The sequence below is a fragment of the Bombina bombina genome, chromosome 4 (assembly GCF_027579735.1).
Source record: "Bombina bombina isolate aBomBom1 chromosome 4, aBomBom1.pri, whole genome shotgun sequence".
NCBI classification, from domain to species: domain Eukaryota; kingdom Metazoa; phylum Chordata; class Amphibia; order Anura; family Bombinatoridae; genus Bombina; species Bombina bombina.
In genome coordinates, this window is record NC_069502.1 from 155,751,782 (window position 1) to 155,767,958 (window position 16,177).

General features: G+C 42.7%; 1 protein-coding gene across 3 annotated transcripts in view; it reads left to right on the forward strand.

Moving 5' to 3' along the window:
* Positions 1-16,177, forward strand: part of NBAS (NBAS subunit of NRZ tethering complex) — a 1,903,611-nt gene that overhangs the window by 1,037,966 nt on the left and 849,468 nt on the right. For all 3 annotated transcript variants that reach the window (XM_053709663.1, XM_053709664.1, XM_053709665.1), the window contains exon 35: positions 4,895-5,002. In XM_053709663.1, coding sequence (XP_053565638.1) covers positions 4,895-5,002 — 108 coding nt within the window. The remainder of the gene's footprint in view (positions 1-4,894; positions 5,003-16,177) is intronic.

Below are 16,177 nucleotides of genomic sequence, written 5' to 3' on the forward strand. Positions count from 1 at the left end.
AAACTTATTGGGGCCTAGTTTTTTCCACATGGCTGGCTTGAATTTTGCCTAGAAACAGTTCCCTGAGGCTTCCCACTGTTGTAATATGAGTGGGAGGGGCCTATTTTGGCGTTTTTTTGCACAGCAAAAATTACAGACACAGACATCCAGCTTCTTCCTGCATGATCCAGGACTTCTCTGAAGGGCTCAAAAGGCTTCAAAAGTCGTATTGAGGGAGGTAAAAAGCCACAGTAGAGCTGTGGCAGTTGTTGTGACTGTTTAAAAAACATTTTTGTCATTTGTTTCTGATGCCATTGTTCATTTGACTAAACTAATGGCTAAGAATTCCGGATTCGCCACTCAACATTCCTTTCAAGGGGCAGACCTTATTCGGGCCTGGCTTGAAGAAAATTATTGCTGACATTACTGGAGGCAAGGGTCATACCCTTCCTCAGGACAGGGCCAAATCAAAGGCCAAACAGTCTAATTTTCGTGCCTTTCGAAATTACAAGGCAGGAGCAGCATCAACTTCCTCCGCTTCAAAACAAGAGGGAACTGTTGCTCATTCCAGACAGGCCTGGAAACCTAACCAGTCCTGGAACAAGGGCAAGCAGGCCAGAAAGCCTGCTGCTGCTTCTAAGACAGCATGAAGGAACGCCCCCCTATCCGGAAACGGATCTAGTGGGGGGCAGACTTTCTCTCTTCGCCCAGGCGTGGGCAAGAGATGATCAGGATCCCTGGGCGTTGGAGATCATATCTCAGGGATATCTTCTGGACTTCAAAGCTTCTCCTCCACAAGGGAGATTTCATCTTTCAAGGTTATCAGCAAACCAGATAAAGAAAGAGGCATTCCTAAGCTGTGTGCAAGACCTCCTAGTAATGGGAGTGATCCATCCAGTTCCGCGGACGGAACAAGGACAGGGATTTTATTCAAATCTGTTTGTGGTTCCCAAGAAAGAGGGAACCTTCAGACCAATCTTGGATCTAAAGATCTTAAACAAATTCCTCAGAGCTCCATCATTCAAAATGGAAACTATTCGGACCATCCTACCCATGATCCAAGAGGGTCAGTACATGACCACAGTGGACTTAAATGATGCCTACCTTCACATACCGATTCACAACGATCATCATCGGTTCCTAAGGTTTGCCTTTCTAGACAGGCATTACCAATTTGTAGCTCTTCCCTTCGGGTTGGCCACTGCCCCGAGAATTTTTACAAAGGTTCTGGGCTCACTTCTGGCGGTTCTAAGACCGCGAGGCATAGCGGTGGCTCCGTATCTAGACGACATCCTGATACAGGCGTCAAGCTTTCAAATTGCCAAATCTCATACAGAGATAGTTCTGGAATTTCTGAGGTCGCATGGGTGGAAAGTGAACGTGGAAAAGAGTTATCTATCACCACTCACAAGAGTCTCCTTCCTAGGGACTCTTATAGATTCTGTAGAGATGAAAATTTACCTGACGGAGTCCAGGTTATCAAAACTTCTAAATGCTTGCCGTGTCCTTCATTCCATTCCACGCCCATCAGTGGCTCAGTGCATGGAAGTAATCGGCTTAATGGTAGCGGCAATGGACATAGTGCCATTTGCGCGCCTGCATCTCAGACCGCTGCAATTATGCATGCTAAGTCAGTGGAATGGGGATTACTCAGATTTGTCCCCTCTACTAAATCTGGATCAAGAGACCAGAGATTCTCTTCTCTGGTGGCTTTCTAGGGTCCATCTGTCCAAGGGTATGACCTTTCGCAGGCCAGATTGGACGATTGTAACAACAGATGCCAGCCTTCTAGGTTGGGGCGCAGTCTGGAACTCCCTGAAGGCTCAGGGATCGTGAACTCAGGAGGAGAAACTCCTCCCAATAAATATTCTGGAGTTAAGAGCAATATTCAAGGCTCTTCTAGCTTGGCCTCAGTTAGCAACACTGAGGTTCATCAGATTTCAGTCGGACAACATCACGACTGTGGCTTACATCAACCATCAAGGGGGAACCAGGAGTTCCCTAGCGATGTTAGAAGTCTCAAAGATAATTCGCTGGGCAGAGTCTCACTCTTGCCACCTGTCAGCGATCCACATCCCAGGCGTAGAGAACTGGGAGGCGGATTTTCTAAGTCGTCAGACTTTTCGTCCGGGGGAGTGGGAACTCCATCCGGAGGTGTTTGCTCAACTGGTCCATCGTTGGGGCAAACCAGAACTGGATCTCATGGTGTCTCACCAGAACGCCAAGCTTCCTTGTTACGGATCCAGGTCCAGGGACCCGGGAGCAATGCTGTTAGATGCTCTAGCAGCTCCTTGGTTCTTCAACCTGGCCTATGTGTTTCCACCGTTTTCTCTGCTCCCTCGACTGATTGCCAAAATCAAACAGGGGAGAGCATCAGTGATTCTGAAAGCGCCTGCGTGGCCACGCAGGACCTGGTATGCAGACCTAGTGGACATGTCATCTCTTCCACCATGGACTCTGCCTCTGAGGCAGGACCTTCTAATACAAGGTCCTTTCAATCATCCAAATCTAATTTCTCTGAGACTGACTGCATGGAGATTGAACGCTTGATTCTATCAAGGCGTGGCTTCTCCGAGTCAGTCATTGATACCTTAATACAGGCTCGGAAGCCTGTCACCAGGAAAATCTACCATAAGATATGGCGTAAATATCTTTATTGGTGTGAATCCAAGAGTTACTCATGGAGTAAGGTTAGGATTCCTAGGATATTGTCCTTTCTCCAAGAGGGTTTGGACAAAGGCTTATCAGCTAGTTCTTTAAAAGGACAGATCTCTGCTCTGTCTATTCTTTTGCACAAGCGTCTGGCAGAAGTTCCAGACGTCCAGGCATTTTGTCAGGCTTTGGTTAGGATTGAGCCTGTGTTTAAAACTGTTGCTCCCCCGTGGAGCTTAAACTTGGTTCTTAAAGTTCTTCAGGGAGTTCCGTTTGAACCCCTTCATTCCATTGATAATAAACTTTTATCTTGGAAAGTTCTGTTTTTGATGGCTATTTCCTCGGCTCGAAGAGTCTCGGAGTTATCTGCCTTACATTGTGATTCTCCTTATCTGATTTTTCATTCAGACAAGGTAGTTCTGCGTACCAAACCTGGGTTTTTACCTAAGGTGGTTTCTAACAGGAATATCAATCAAGAGATTGTTGTTCCATCATTGTGTCCTAATCATTCTTCAAAGAAGGAACGTCTTTTTCATAATCTGGATGTAGTCCGTGCCTTGAAGTTTTACTTACAGGCTACTAAAGATTTTCGTCAAACATCTGCCCTGTTTGTCGTTTACTCTGGACAGAGGAGAGGTCAAAAAGCTTCGGCAACCTCTCTCTCCTTTTGGCTTCGGAGCATAATACGCTTAGCCTATGAGACTGCTGGACAGCAGCCCCCTGAAAGGATTACAGCTCATTCTACTAGAGCTGTGGCTTCCACCTGGGCCTTTAAAAATGAGGCCTCTGTTGAACAGATTTGCAAGGCTGCGACTTGGTCTTCGCTTCACACCTTTTCAAAATTTTACAAATTTGAGACACTTTTGCTTCTTCGGAGGCTGTTTTTGGGAGAAAGGTTCTACAGGCAGTGGTTCCTTCCGTTTAAGTTCCTGCCTTGTCCCTCCCATCATCCGTGTAGCTTTGGTATTGGTATCCCACAAGTAATGGATGATCCGTGGACTGGATACACTTAACAAGAGAAAACATAATTTATGCTTACCTGATAAATGTATTTCTCTTGTAGTGTATCCAGTCCACGGCCCGTCCTGTCCTTTTAAGGCAGGTCTAAATTTTAATTAAACTACAGTCACCACTGCACCCTATGGTTTCACCTTTCTCGTCTTGTTTCGGTCGAATGACTGGATATGGCAGTGAGGGGAGGAGCTATATAGCAGCTCTGCTGTGGGTGATCCTCTTGCAACTTCCTGTTGGGAAGGAGAATATCCCACAAGTAATGGATGATCCGTGGACTGGATACACTACAAGAGAAATAAATTTATCAGGTAAGCATAAATTATGTTTTCCCCTATTTTATTTGAAAATGAAACAATATATAAATATTTATTGACATTTAACAATTAGTGAGTACATTTTGGGAAAGTGATCATGAAAGTGCTTTCAATCAATAATTTATGTTTATAGTTAAATAAAAATAGTAGACCAACCCTTCTTAATGAGACAAGAAACAACTAATTTTTATTTCACGATTCAGATAAAGCGTATAATTTTAACAGCTTTCCAATTTACTTCTATTATAAATTTTGCTTCACCCTTTTGTTATCTTTTGTTAAAGGAGCAGCAATGCACTAATGGGAGCTAGCTGGACATATCTATAAGCCAGTGATAAGAGGTTTATATTCCCACCCACCAATCAGCAGCTAGCTCCCAGCTCCTGAGCCTACTTAGGCATGCTCTTAGCAAAGGGTACCAAGACAACAAAACAAATTAGATAATAGATGTAAACTAGAAAAAAATCATATGCTCTATATGAATCCTGAAGGAATCTTTTTTGTGTTTCAAGTCCCTTTATTAATGCAACTAGCTATCCTGCTCTTTGTTTGATCTTCCTTATCTATGTTATAGTGAAACACGGCATGCTACACATTTTTTTTTCTCTCACAAGTTCAGATATGGACAACTTTTCTTTCAAATTACTTGAACCATACCTATTATTGTACTTTTCTGTTTGTCAGCTACAAGCATTAGTTTTCTTTTTTCACATGTGTATAATTTTTATTTATTTTTTATTTCTAATTTAGAAAATGCTACATGTGTTCAGTACTGCCAAAACGACATGTTGTCTCTCCGGTTTGACTTTTGATCTTTTTTTTTATTTTATTTTTTAGTTTAGGTAGTGAACTAAAAAGTGCAGCAATATGATGGATTTGTGTCATTCCTTCGTGGGTGGTTTATGTTATCATTTATATACCCTGCTATTTTTTAGATTCTGTATCAAGCAGTAAATTACCAGATACAACCAAATGAAGGAGAAGGAGAAGAGAATTCACATCTCTCCGGACCACCTGGGATGACCAGCAAAGAATCCTGTCAGGTGAAAAACTGTTTATTTTCCCTTTCTCTGTGTTTGTGTTCAGTTGTCTTTTTCATACAGTTGACTGAATGTCAGAAGAAATATTTAAGCACTGCATGATCCTGCTAAATAAAAATAAATGCAGAGAGATGACTAGAAAGCAATTATCTGACTATCCATCTGCTATGAATATCTACACTCAGTAGTTTACCTAAGGTCAGCATGGGTTAGTAAATATCAGATTGTCTGCATTACAGATCCTTTGTCTGTTCGTATTTTGCAAAAATGTTCTTATTCTCTCAGTAAGTTTTTATGATATTTATTTCTTGTTTTTGCTGGTAATTGCAATAGTCCATGAAACATAATTGTATGTGGGCTACAGATAGATAAATTGATAAAAACATGTATATATATATATATATATATATATATATATATATATATATATACATACATATGCAAGCAAACCTAAAGGGGCACTTATGTGAAATAAGTGAACAAATTAAAAATGTATTTTATCAACATAAACAATTGATACTTAATTAGCAGTCCCAATAGTTGTATAATACACTCTTCGAAAGGAAAAAAAAACGGTTTCTTCCCAAGCTAGGTAGTCGAATAATGGCTGCCTCCTCCTCACAGGATGATCCAGATAGACTGTAGATAGAAAAAGAGAACAGAGGGGTGCCTAATGTGTAGAACCACCAAACAAGTATATAGGCACAGTGGTCTAGAGACAAGCCAAATGGATACTCATGTATCGTAGGAGCACCCTAATGTTCTAGTAGACACAGGCTGATGTACTTATGGGCACATCAGCTCACCCACTCCAGAAGATTCCTGCACACTGGACATGGGAAGTAAAACAAAAAGACACCACATGTGCAGATCAACTATAAAAATGGCAAGTGTAAAAAAAAAAGCCAAATGGATACTCACATTTATACCAAGCACACCTATGTGCTGATAGGTGCAGACTGATAGAATTCAGGAGGCATTTGAGCTTACCCATTCCAGGTTCTTTGTGGTTCCAATAAAAATGCAGGACAATGTGAGAGTCTATGATCCAGTTAGTGTCAGGTAGACTCAAGGTAATTCCACTGAGCTTGTGCTTGTTAAAAAACATGTATTTATTTAAAAAGCTAATATTAAAACAACAAGCAGTGGGTAAGAAGGTATCCAGGTATCCCCCTTATCATGCAACACGTTTCTCGGCACTAGAAGGGCCGTTTCATCAGGCATCCACATTAGGGTGCTCCTACGTATATGTGAGTATCCATTTGGCTTGTCTAGACCACTGTGCCTATATACTTGTTTGGTGGTTCTACACATGAGACGCGCCTTTGTTCTCTTTTTCTTTCTTTCATCTATCTATCTATCTATATATATATATATATATATATATATATATATATATATATATACACACACACACACACAAACAATACTGTGCAAAAGTCTTAGGCCACCATTAGATTTGTTGTTTTAGCAATGCTATAATGACCATATATAATTCTTTTTCAATCTCTTTATTAGAATACAACCAGAAAATACAGGATATGTGTATGCAGTATTAAAAAAACAGGACTCCCCCCCCCCCCCCCCCCCCCCCCCGCCGAAATAGGCTAAAGTGGCAAATATTTAGTGTAACACTTGAGCAATAGCAGGAACCTGGCTCTCATAAACCTAAATGGAATGGACCCTAATTAATGTTATTGCTAACACCTGTATTTGTCCTACTATTTCATGCCAAAATAACTGCTATGATAAAAGGTCTATTACACCAGGTATGTGCAAGACATGCTTGAGCATAACATACACATGTGGTATGAGCTTAATTAATCTGAAGCTTGCTAATAAGATCAACTTTCAATCACATCATTTCATTCAAAATGCCAAAGATCACAGAATTTTACATTAAAAAAAATCATGCATTTACATCAGCAATTACATCCTCAAAAGGGAAATCAGCAAACAAACTGGATACTCAAGATGTAGTATTCAAGCTGTTATAAAGAAATTTGAATAGTCAAATTAGGATACTAAAGGAATTGAAGGCCAAGAAAACTTTCAACATCTGATGAGAAGTTTATCAGAGTTTCTTTTTTTAGAGACCGGAAGAAGTCCAGCAAGGACCTGGCTCAGCTTCTGGCAGCTTCATCAAAATTGACCATTCTACAATCCAAAGAAGATTGATCAGAAATGATCTTTGTAGAAGGGTAGCATCCAAGAAACTACTTTTTCTGAAGGGGAAAAGTGTGAAAAGGGTAAGATATGATTGGAATAAAGATCAGTGGAAAATAGTATTTTGGAGTGACAAATCCAATTTTGAAGTTGTTGGGTCCAATCGTCGACAATACTGTATGTGAGAAGATTTGAAGAGAGATGGAAGAGTGCTTGCGGCCTTCAGTTAAACATTGTGAGGGTCCGTCCGGGTTTGGGGCTGTATTTTTGACAGTTGTGTTGGCGATATTGTCCGAATTAATGGCATCATGAATGCTGAAAAGTACAGACAGGTTTTGATTCATCATGCCATTCCTTCTTGAATGTGCCTGATTGGGAATGGTTTTATTTATCAGCATGATAATGATCCCAAGCAAATTGCTAATTTGGTAAAATCATATCTGGAGAGAATAACAGCTGATAAAACACTGACAGTCGCTAACTGGCCTCCACAGAGCCCAGATCTGAATATTATAGAGGCAGTATGGGATCACCTGGACAGAGAAAGAAATAAGACAACCTAAATCTAAAGAAGAACTCTGAGAAGTGCTGAAAGAAGCCTGGTATAATATACCAGAAGATTACTTCAGAAAACTTCAGGCAGTCTCCCCAAAAGAGTACAAGATGTGCTTAGTGCCAAGGGAGGTCACACTAAATACTGACTTTTGCCTGAAGAAGCCATTTTGTTCTGAAAATTGTGTTTTTATCTTTGGTGTACATATTTCTTGTTTGCATCTTAATAAAGAGACCAGGAAATACATATGGATGGTCATTAAAACTTTGCTAAAACAACAAATCTAATGATGGCCTAAGACTTTTGCACATGTATAAATACATATCTAGATAAAGAAAGTGTGTGTGTGATGTTTTTCTCAACGGAATAAGCATATTGTTAATAATTTATTAGCTTTTACCAGAGATATTTACTATAAGTTTGCATTAAAATGTATATAGCTTTTCTTCTTAAATGGGAAGAGTCCACAGCTTCATTCATTACTTTTGGGAAATACAGAACCTGGTCACCAGATGGAGTAAGACACCCCAGCCAAAGGCTTAAATACCTCCCCACTTCCCTCATCCCCAAGTCATGTTTTGCCTTTTGTCACAGGCGGTTGGCAGAGAAGTGTCAGAAGTTTGAGATAGTCTCTTATGGAGGGTAAGTACGTTCAAGATAGTCTCTTATGGAGGGTAAGTACTCATCGCTATGGGACTGGAGTTTAAAGTAATCCTGTCAGCCTCTCAGTGAGAGCCTGGAGGAAAGTTAGAGTCCGGAGATGCAGGGAGAGTTTTCTTGTGAAACCATCCTAACTCATATTAACATCTCCTTGGTAATCAGCGACGAAGAGTTTTGCTGCCTACCTTTATTCACTCAAGTCTATGTCAGAAGCGAGGCTACTATATGTCACACTTGAAGGGCCGTGACTCTGTTCCACAGCGTTGATTCCGGTAAGATCATTTCATTTTATTTCGATATGTGAATGTAATGTTAACGAAATAAGGTAGAGACCCAGTGGGGGACTCCTTTTATCTAAACAAGGAATCATGGGTTAAAATGTCCTAAGGGGGGTTATTGAACAGGGGGGACCTTAATCATGTTTGTTATATGGTTCTATCTGCTAATGTGTAGCAATAACTAGGCTCACAGTTTTTATGGAACATAACGGCCTTATTTTAATGACGCAATCCTTTTTGTGTCTGGCATGGTGCACCTCGTGACAGGTGTGGTTACGTTTGTTTCTCACTTCTGTATGCTGACTGTGTGTGACAGAGAGAGTCTAGCTCGTGGGTTGTCTGGTTCACAGGAGTTGGTAAGTGCCCCAGCCATTGGGGGTGTAAAAAGGATGCCAGTTTTTTTGTTGTCATTTTTGTAATCCCAAGATTATGGAGGATTCCGATATTTTAGACACGGATGTCTCCGATATGGAGAATGCGTCTTGTGATGAATATGAAATGGCCCGTTTAATCAATGCCAATCAGTTATGTTCCGATTGCCGTTCTAGAGTACTCTCTTCTCCCGAATCAGGGAGCTTAGAGTGCGTTGAGCCATCCGCCTCCGAGGTTTCCATTACCCGTGAGGCGCGTGCCCCAGACCCTTTTCTCCAACATAGGTGTGTCCGGTCCACGGCGTCATCCTTACTTGTGGGATATTCTCTTCCCCAACAGGAAATGGCAAAGAGCCCAGCAAAGCTGGTCACATGATCCCTCCTAGGCTCCGCCTACCCCAGTCATTCTCTTTGCCGTTGTACAGGCAACATCTCCACGGAGATGGCTTAGAGTTTTTTAGTGTTTAACTGTAGTTTTTATTATTCAATCAAGAGTTTGTTATTTTAAAATAGTGCTGGTATGTACTATTTACTCAGAAACAGAAAAGAGATGAAGATTTCTGTTTGTATGAGGAAAATGATTTTAGCACCGTAACTAAAATCCATGGCTGTTCCACACAGGACTGTTGAGAGCAATTAACTTCAGTTGGGGGAACAGTGTGCAGTCTCTTACTGCTTGAGGTATGACACATTCTAACAAGACGATGTAATGCTGGAAGCTGTCATTTTCCCTATGGGATCCGGTAAGCCATGTTTATTAAGATAGTAAATAAGGGCTTCACAAGGGCTTATTAAGACTGTAGACTTTTTCTGGGCTAAATCGATTCATTATTAACACATATTTAGCCTTGAGGAATCATTTATTTTGATATGATTATATCGGCAGGCACTGTTTTAGACACCTTATTCTTTAGGGGCTTTCCCTAATCATAGTCAGAGCCTCATTTTCGCGCCGGTATGGCGCACTTGTTTTTGAGGACAGCATGGCATGCAGCTGCATGTGTGTGGAGCTCTGATACATAGAAGAGTCTTTCTGAAGGCATCATTTGGTATCGTATTCCCCTTTGGGCTTGGTTGGGTCTCAGCAAAGCAGATTCCAGGGACTGTAAAGGGGTTAAATATAAAAACGGCTCCGGTTCCGTTATTTTAAGGGTTAAAGCTTCCAAATTTGGTGTGCAATACTTTTAAGGCTTTAAGACACTGTGGTGAAATTTTGGTGAATTTTGAACAATTCCTTCATACTTTTTCGCAATTGCAATAATAAAGTGTGTTTAGTTTAAAATTTAAAGTGACAGTAACGGTTTTATTTTAAAACGTTTTTTGTGCTTTGTTATCAAGTTTATGCCTGTTTAACATGTCTGAACTACCAGATAGATTGTGTTCTGACTGTGGGGAAACCAAGGTTCCTTCTCATTTAACTATATGTATTTTATGTCATAAAAAATTTTAGTAAAAATGATGCCCAAGATGATTCCTCAAGTGAGGGGAGTAAGCATGGTACTGCATCATCCCCTCCTTCGTCTACACCAGTCTTGCCCATACAGGAGGCCCCTAGTACATCTAGTGCGCCAATACTCCTTACTATGCAACATTTAACGGCTGTAATGGATAATTCTATCAAAAACATTTTAGCCAATATGCCCACTTATCAGCGAAAGCGCGAATGCTCTGTTTTAGAAAATTCTGTAGAGCATGAGAACGCTGATGATATGGTTTCTGAAGGGCCCCTACACCAGTCTGAGGGGGCCAGGGAGGTTTTGTCTGAGGGAGAAATTTCAGATTCAGGAAACATTTCTCAACAAGCTGAACCTGATGTGATTACTTTTAAATTTAAGTTGGAACATCTCCGCGCTCTGCTTAAGGAGGTGTTATCCAATTTGGATGATTGTGATTATCTGGTCATTCAGAACCACTATGTAAAATGGAAAAGTTCTTAGAGGCCCCGGGGCCCCCCGAAGCTTTTCCTATATCCAAGCGGGTGGCGTACATTGTTAGTAAAGAATGGGACAGGCCCGGTATACCTTTAGTACCTCCCCCCATATTTATAAAATTGTTTTCCTATAGTCGACCCCAGAAAGGACTGATGGCAGACAGTCCCCAAGGTCGAGGGGGCGGTTTCTACTCTACACAAGCGCGCCACTATACCCATAGAAGATAGTTGTGCTTTCCAAGATCCTATGGATAAAAAATTAGAAGGTCTGCTAAAGATGTTTGTTCAGCAAGGTTCCCTTCTACAACCAATTGCATGCATTGTCCCTGTCACTGCAGCCGCGTGTTTCTAGTTTGATGAGCTAGGAAAGGCGATTATTAGTAATTCTTCTTCTTATGAGGAGATTATGGACAGAATTCGTGCTCTTAAATTGGCTAATTCTTTCACCCTAGACGCCACCTTGCAATTGGCTAGGTTAGCGGCGAAAAAATTCTGGGTTTGCTATTGTGGCGCAGAGCGCTTTGGTTAAAATCTTGGGCAGCGGATGCGTCTTCCAAGAACAAATTGCTTGACATTCCTTTCAAGGGGAAAACACTTTGGCCCTGACTTGAAAGAGATTATCTCTGATATCACTGGGGGCAAGGGCCACGCCCTTCCTCAGGATAGGTCTTTTCAAGACCAAAAATAAACCTAAGTTTCGGCCCCAAGGGCTACGTCCTCTAAGCAGGAAGGTAATACTTCTCAAGCCAATCCAGCCTGGAGACCTATGCAAGGCTGGAGCAAAGGAAAGCAGGCCAGGAAACCTGCCACTGCTACCAAGACAGCATGAAATGCGGGCCCCCGATCCGGGACCGGATCTGGTGGGGGGCAGACTCTCTCTCTTCGCTCAGGCTTGGGAAAGAGATGTTCTGGATCCTTGGGCGCTAGAAATAGTCTCCCAAGGTTATTCTCTGGAGTTCAAGGGGCTTCCTCCAAGGGGGAGGTTCCACAGGTCTCAGTTGTCTTCAGACCACATAAGAAGACAGGCATTCTTACATTGGGTAGAAGACCTGCTAAAAATGGGAGTGATTCATCCTGTTCCATTAGGAGAACAAGGGATGGGGTTCTACTCCAATCTGTTCATAGTTCCCAAAAAAGAGGGAACGTTCAGACCAATCTTAGATCTCAAGATCTTGAACAAGTTTCTCAAGGTTCCATCGTTCAAGATGGAACCCATTCGAACACTTCTTCCTTCCATCCAGGAAGGTCAATTCATGACCAAGGTGGATTTCAAGGATGCGTATCTACATATTCCTATCCACAAGGAACATCTTCGGTTCCTAAGGTTTGCATTCCTGGACAAGCATTTCCAGTTCGTGGCATTTTCTTTCGGATTAGCCACTGCTCCTAGGATTTTCTCATAGGTACTAGGGTCCCTTCTGGCGGTGCTAAGACCAAGGGGCATTGCTGTAGTACCTTACTTGGACGACATTCTGATTCGAGCGTCGTCCCTTCCTCAAGTAAAGGCTCACACGGACATTGTCCTGGCCTTTCTCAGATCTCACGGATGGAAAGTGAACGTGGAAAAGAGTTCTCTATCTCCGTCAACGAGGGTTCCCTTCTTGGGAACTATAATAGACTCCTTAGAAATGAGGATTTTTCTGACAGAAGCCAGAAAAACAAAACTTCTAGACTCTTGTCGGATACTTCATTCCGTTCCTCTTCCTTCCATAGCGCAGTGCATGGAAGTGATAGGTTTGATGGTAGCGGCAATGGACATAGTTCCTTTTGTGCGCATTCATCTAAGACCATTACAACTGTTCATGCTCAGTCAGTGGAATGGGGACTATTCAGACTTGTCTCCGAAGATACAAGTAAATCAGAGGACCAGAGACTCATTCCGTTGGTGGCTGTCCCTGGACAACCTGTCACAAGGGATGACCTTCCGCAGACCAGAGTGGGTCATTGTCACGACCGACGCCAGTCTGATGGGCTGGGGCGCGGTCTGGGGATCCCTGAAAGCTCAGGGTCTTTGGTCTCGGGTAGAATCTCTTCTACCGATAAATATTCTGGAACTGAGAGCGATATTCAATGCTCTCAAAGCTTGGCCTCAGCTAGCGAGGGCCAAGTTCATACATCAACCATCAGGGGGGAACAAGGAGTTCCCTAGCGATGGAAGAAGTGACCAAAATCATTCTATGGGCGGAGTCTCACTCCTGCCACCTTTCTGCTATCCACATCCCAGGAGTGGAAAATTGGGAAGCGGATTTTCTGAGTCGTCAGACATTGCATCCGGGGGAGTGGGAACTCCATCCGGAAATCTTTGCCCAAGTCACTCAACCGTGGGGCATTCCAGACATGGATCTGATGGCCTCTCGTCAGAACTTCAGAGTTCCTTACTACGGGTACAGATCCAGGGATCCCAAGGCGGCTCTAGTGGATGCACTAGTAGCACCTTGGACCTTCAAACTAGCTTATGTGTTCCCGCCGTTTCCTATCATCCCCAGGCTGGTAGCCAGGATCAATCAGGAGAGGGCGTCGGTGATTTTGATAGCTCCTGCGTGGCCACGCAGGACTTGGTATGCAGATCTGGTGAATATGTCATCGGCTCCACCATGGAAGCTACCTTTGAGACGAGACCTTCTTGTTCTAGGTCCGTTCGACCCACTCCAGCTGACTGCTTGGAGATTGAACGCTTGATCTTATCAAAGCGAGGGTTCTCAGATTCTGTTATTAATACTCTTGTTCAGGCCTGAAAGCCTGTAACCAGAAAAATTACCACATAATTTGGTATATCTGTTGGTGTGAATCTGCAGGATTCCCTTGGGACAAGGTTAAGATTCCTAAGAGTCTATCCTTCCTTCGAGAAGGATTGGAAAAAGGATTATCTGCAAGTTCCTTGATGGGACAGATTTCTGCCTTGTCTGTGTTACTTCACAAAAAGCTGGCAGCTGTGCCAGATGTTCTAGCCTTTGTTCAGGCTCTGGTTAGAATCAAGCCTGTTTACAAAATTTTGACTCCTCCTTGGAGTCTCAACCTAGTTCTTTCAGTTCTTCAGGGGGTTCCGTTTGAACCCTTACATTCCGTTGATATTAAGTTATTATCTTGGAAAGTTTTGTTTTTGGTTGCAATTTCTTCTGCTAGAAGAGTTTCAGAATTATCTGCTCTGCAGTGTTCTTCTCCTTATCTGGTGTTCCATGCAGATAAGGTGGTTTTGCGTACTAAACCTGGTTTTCTTCCAAAAGTTGTTTCTAACAAAAACATTAACCAGGAGATAGTTGTGCCTTCTTTGTGTCCTAATCCAGTTTCAAAGAAGGAACGTTTGTTGCACAACTTGGATGTAGTTCGTGCTCTCAAATTTTACTTAGCAGCTACTAAGGATTTCAGACAAACTTTGTCTTTGTTTGTTGTTTATTCTGGTAAACGGAGAGGTCAAAAAGCAACTTCTACCTCTCTCTCCTTCTGGATTAAAAGCATTATCCGATTGGCTTATGAGACTGCCGGACGGCAGCCTCCTGAAAGAATCACAGCTCACTCCACTAGGGCTGTGGCTTCCACATAGGCCTTCAAGAACGAGGCTTCTGTTGATCAGATATGTAAGGCAGCGACTTGGTCTTCACTGCACACTTTTTCTAAATTTTACAAATTTGATACTTTTGCTTCTTCTGAGGCTATTTTTGGGAGAAAGGTTTTGCAAGCCGTGGTGCCTTCCATTTAGGTGACCTGATTTGCTCCCTCCCTTCATCCGTGTCCTAAAGCTTTGGTATTGGTTCCCACAAGTAAGGATGACGCCGTGGACCGGACACACCTATGTTGGAGAAAACAGAATTTATGTTTACCTGATAAATTACTTTCTCCAACGGTGTGTCCGGTCCACGGCCCGCCCTGGTTTTTTTAATCAGGTCTGATAATTTATTTTCTTTAACTACAGTCACCACGGTAACATATGGTTTCTCCTATGCAAATATTCCTCCTTAACGTCGGTCGAATGACTGGGGTAGGCGGAGCCTAGGAGGGATCATGTGACCAGCTTTGCTGGGCTCTTTGCCATTTCCTGTTGGGGAAGAGAATATCCCACAAGTAAGGATGACGCCGTGGACCGGACACACCGTTGGAGAAAGTAATTTATCAGGTAAACATAAATTCTGTTTTTCGGCTACACAAGCAGGTGACCCTATGGCCTTTATTCCCTCTCCGGAGGGTGGCTTTTTTCCTCCAGAGGTTACGGCACGGTTCTGCATGGCCATTTCTATGGCGCAGTCCCATTTATATCTCCCAAGTGAAATATTTGTAAGATACTGTCCGTGTTCTGTTAACCAGGGCCCGTCGGGCGTGGGATCGCCTGATTCAGTTCAGCCTCCTGGGGAAGTGTTGGCCTCTGAGGCTTCAGGGGCCCCAGGCTCAGGGTGTTTTGTTGATCCGAAGAAAGATGATTTTGCCTTCCGTTATAGACTGGCACGTCTCTGTGTTCTTTCAAGGCACGTTTTAGCGAGGACCCCAGTCCTAGTGGGCCGAGGGATCAGAGGCCTTAGATGCTGGATGGCAAATTTGATGCAACGTTTGGGGATGAAGCCAATCTCCTTAACGTCTCCATTTAATTTTTTCTTTATGTTTCGGTTCCAGTTCTGAGCTTGGGTGAATAAGGCCTCTGACTGGCTGGGTCCGTTGGCGTTCTCATTCACCTTGGGCGTTCACCCGATGGGTGCTGCCTTCCTTTTATTTTGTTTTTCTTAAGCTCATGTCTGTTAGATTTCCGTTTTTGAAAACGTTCTTCTCTGGAACCGCACTTCCACGGAAGTTGCACACTTTTTTGAATAACAGAAATATGTTTTCTTGTTCATTTATCGATCCTTCGGGTCAAATTTTCTTGGACCTTGGACAGTTCTAGAGTGTCCTTATACCAGGCAGGTACTGGTCATACCCTTTTCTCCAACATAGGTGTGTCCGGTCCACGGCATCATCCTTACTTGTGGGATATTCTCTTCCCCAACAGGAAATGGCAAAGAGCCCAGCAAAGCTGGTCACATGATCCCTCCTAGGCTCCGCCTTCCCCAGTCATTCTCTTTGCCGTTGCACAGGCAACATCTCCACGGAGATGGCTCAGAGTTTTTTGGTGTTTTTTTTTAAACCATTCGGACAATTCTTCCTACCATACAGGAAGGTCAATTCATGACCACGGTGGATTTAAAGGATGCGTATCTACATATTCCTATCCACAAGGAACATCATCGGTTCCTAAGA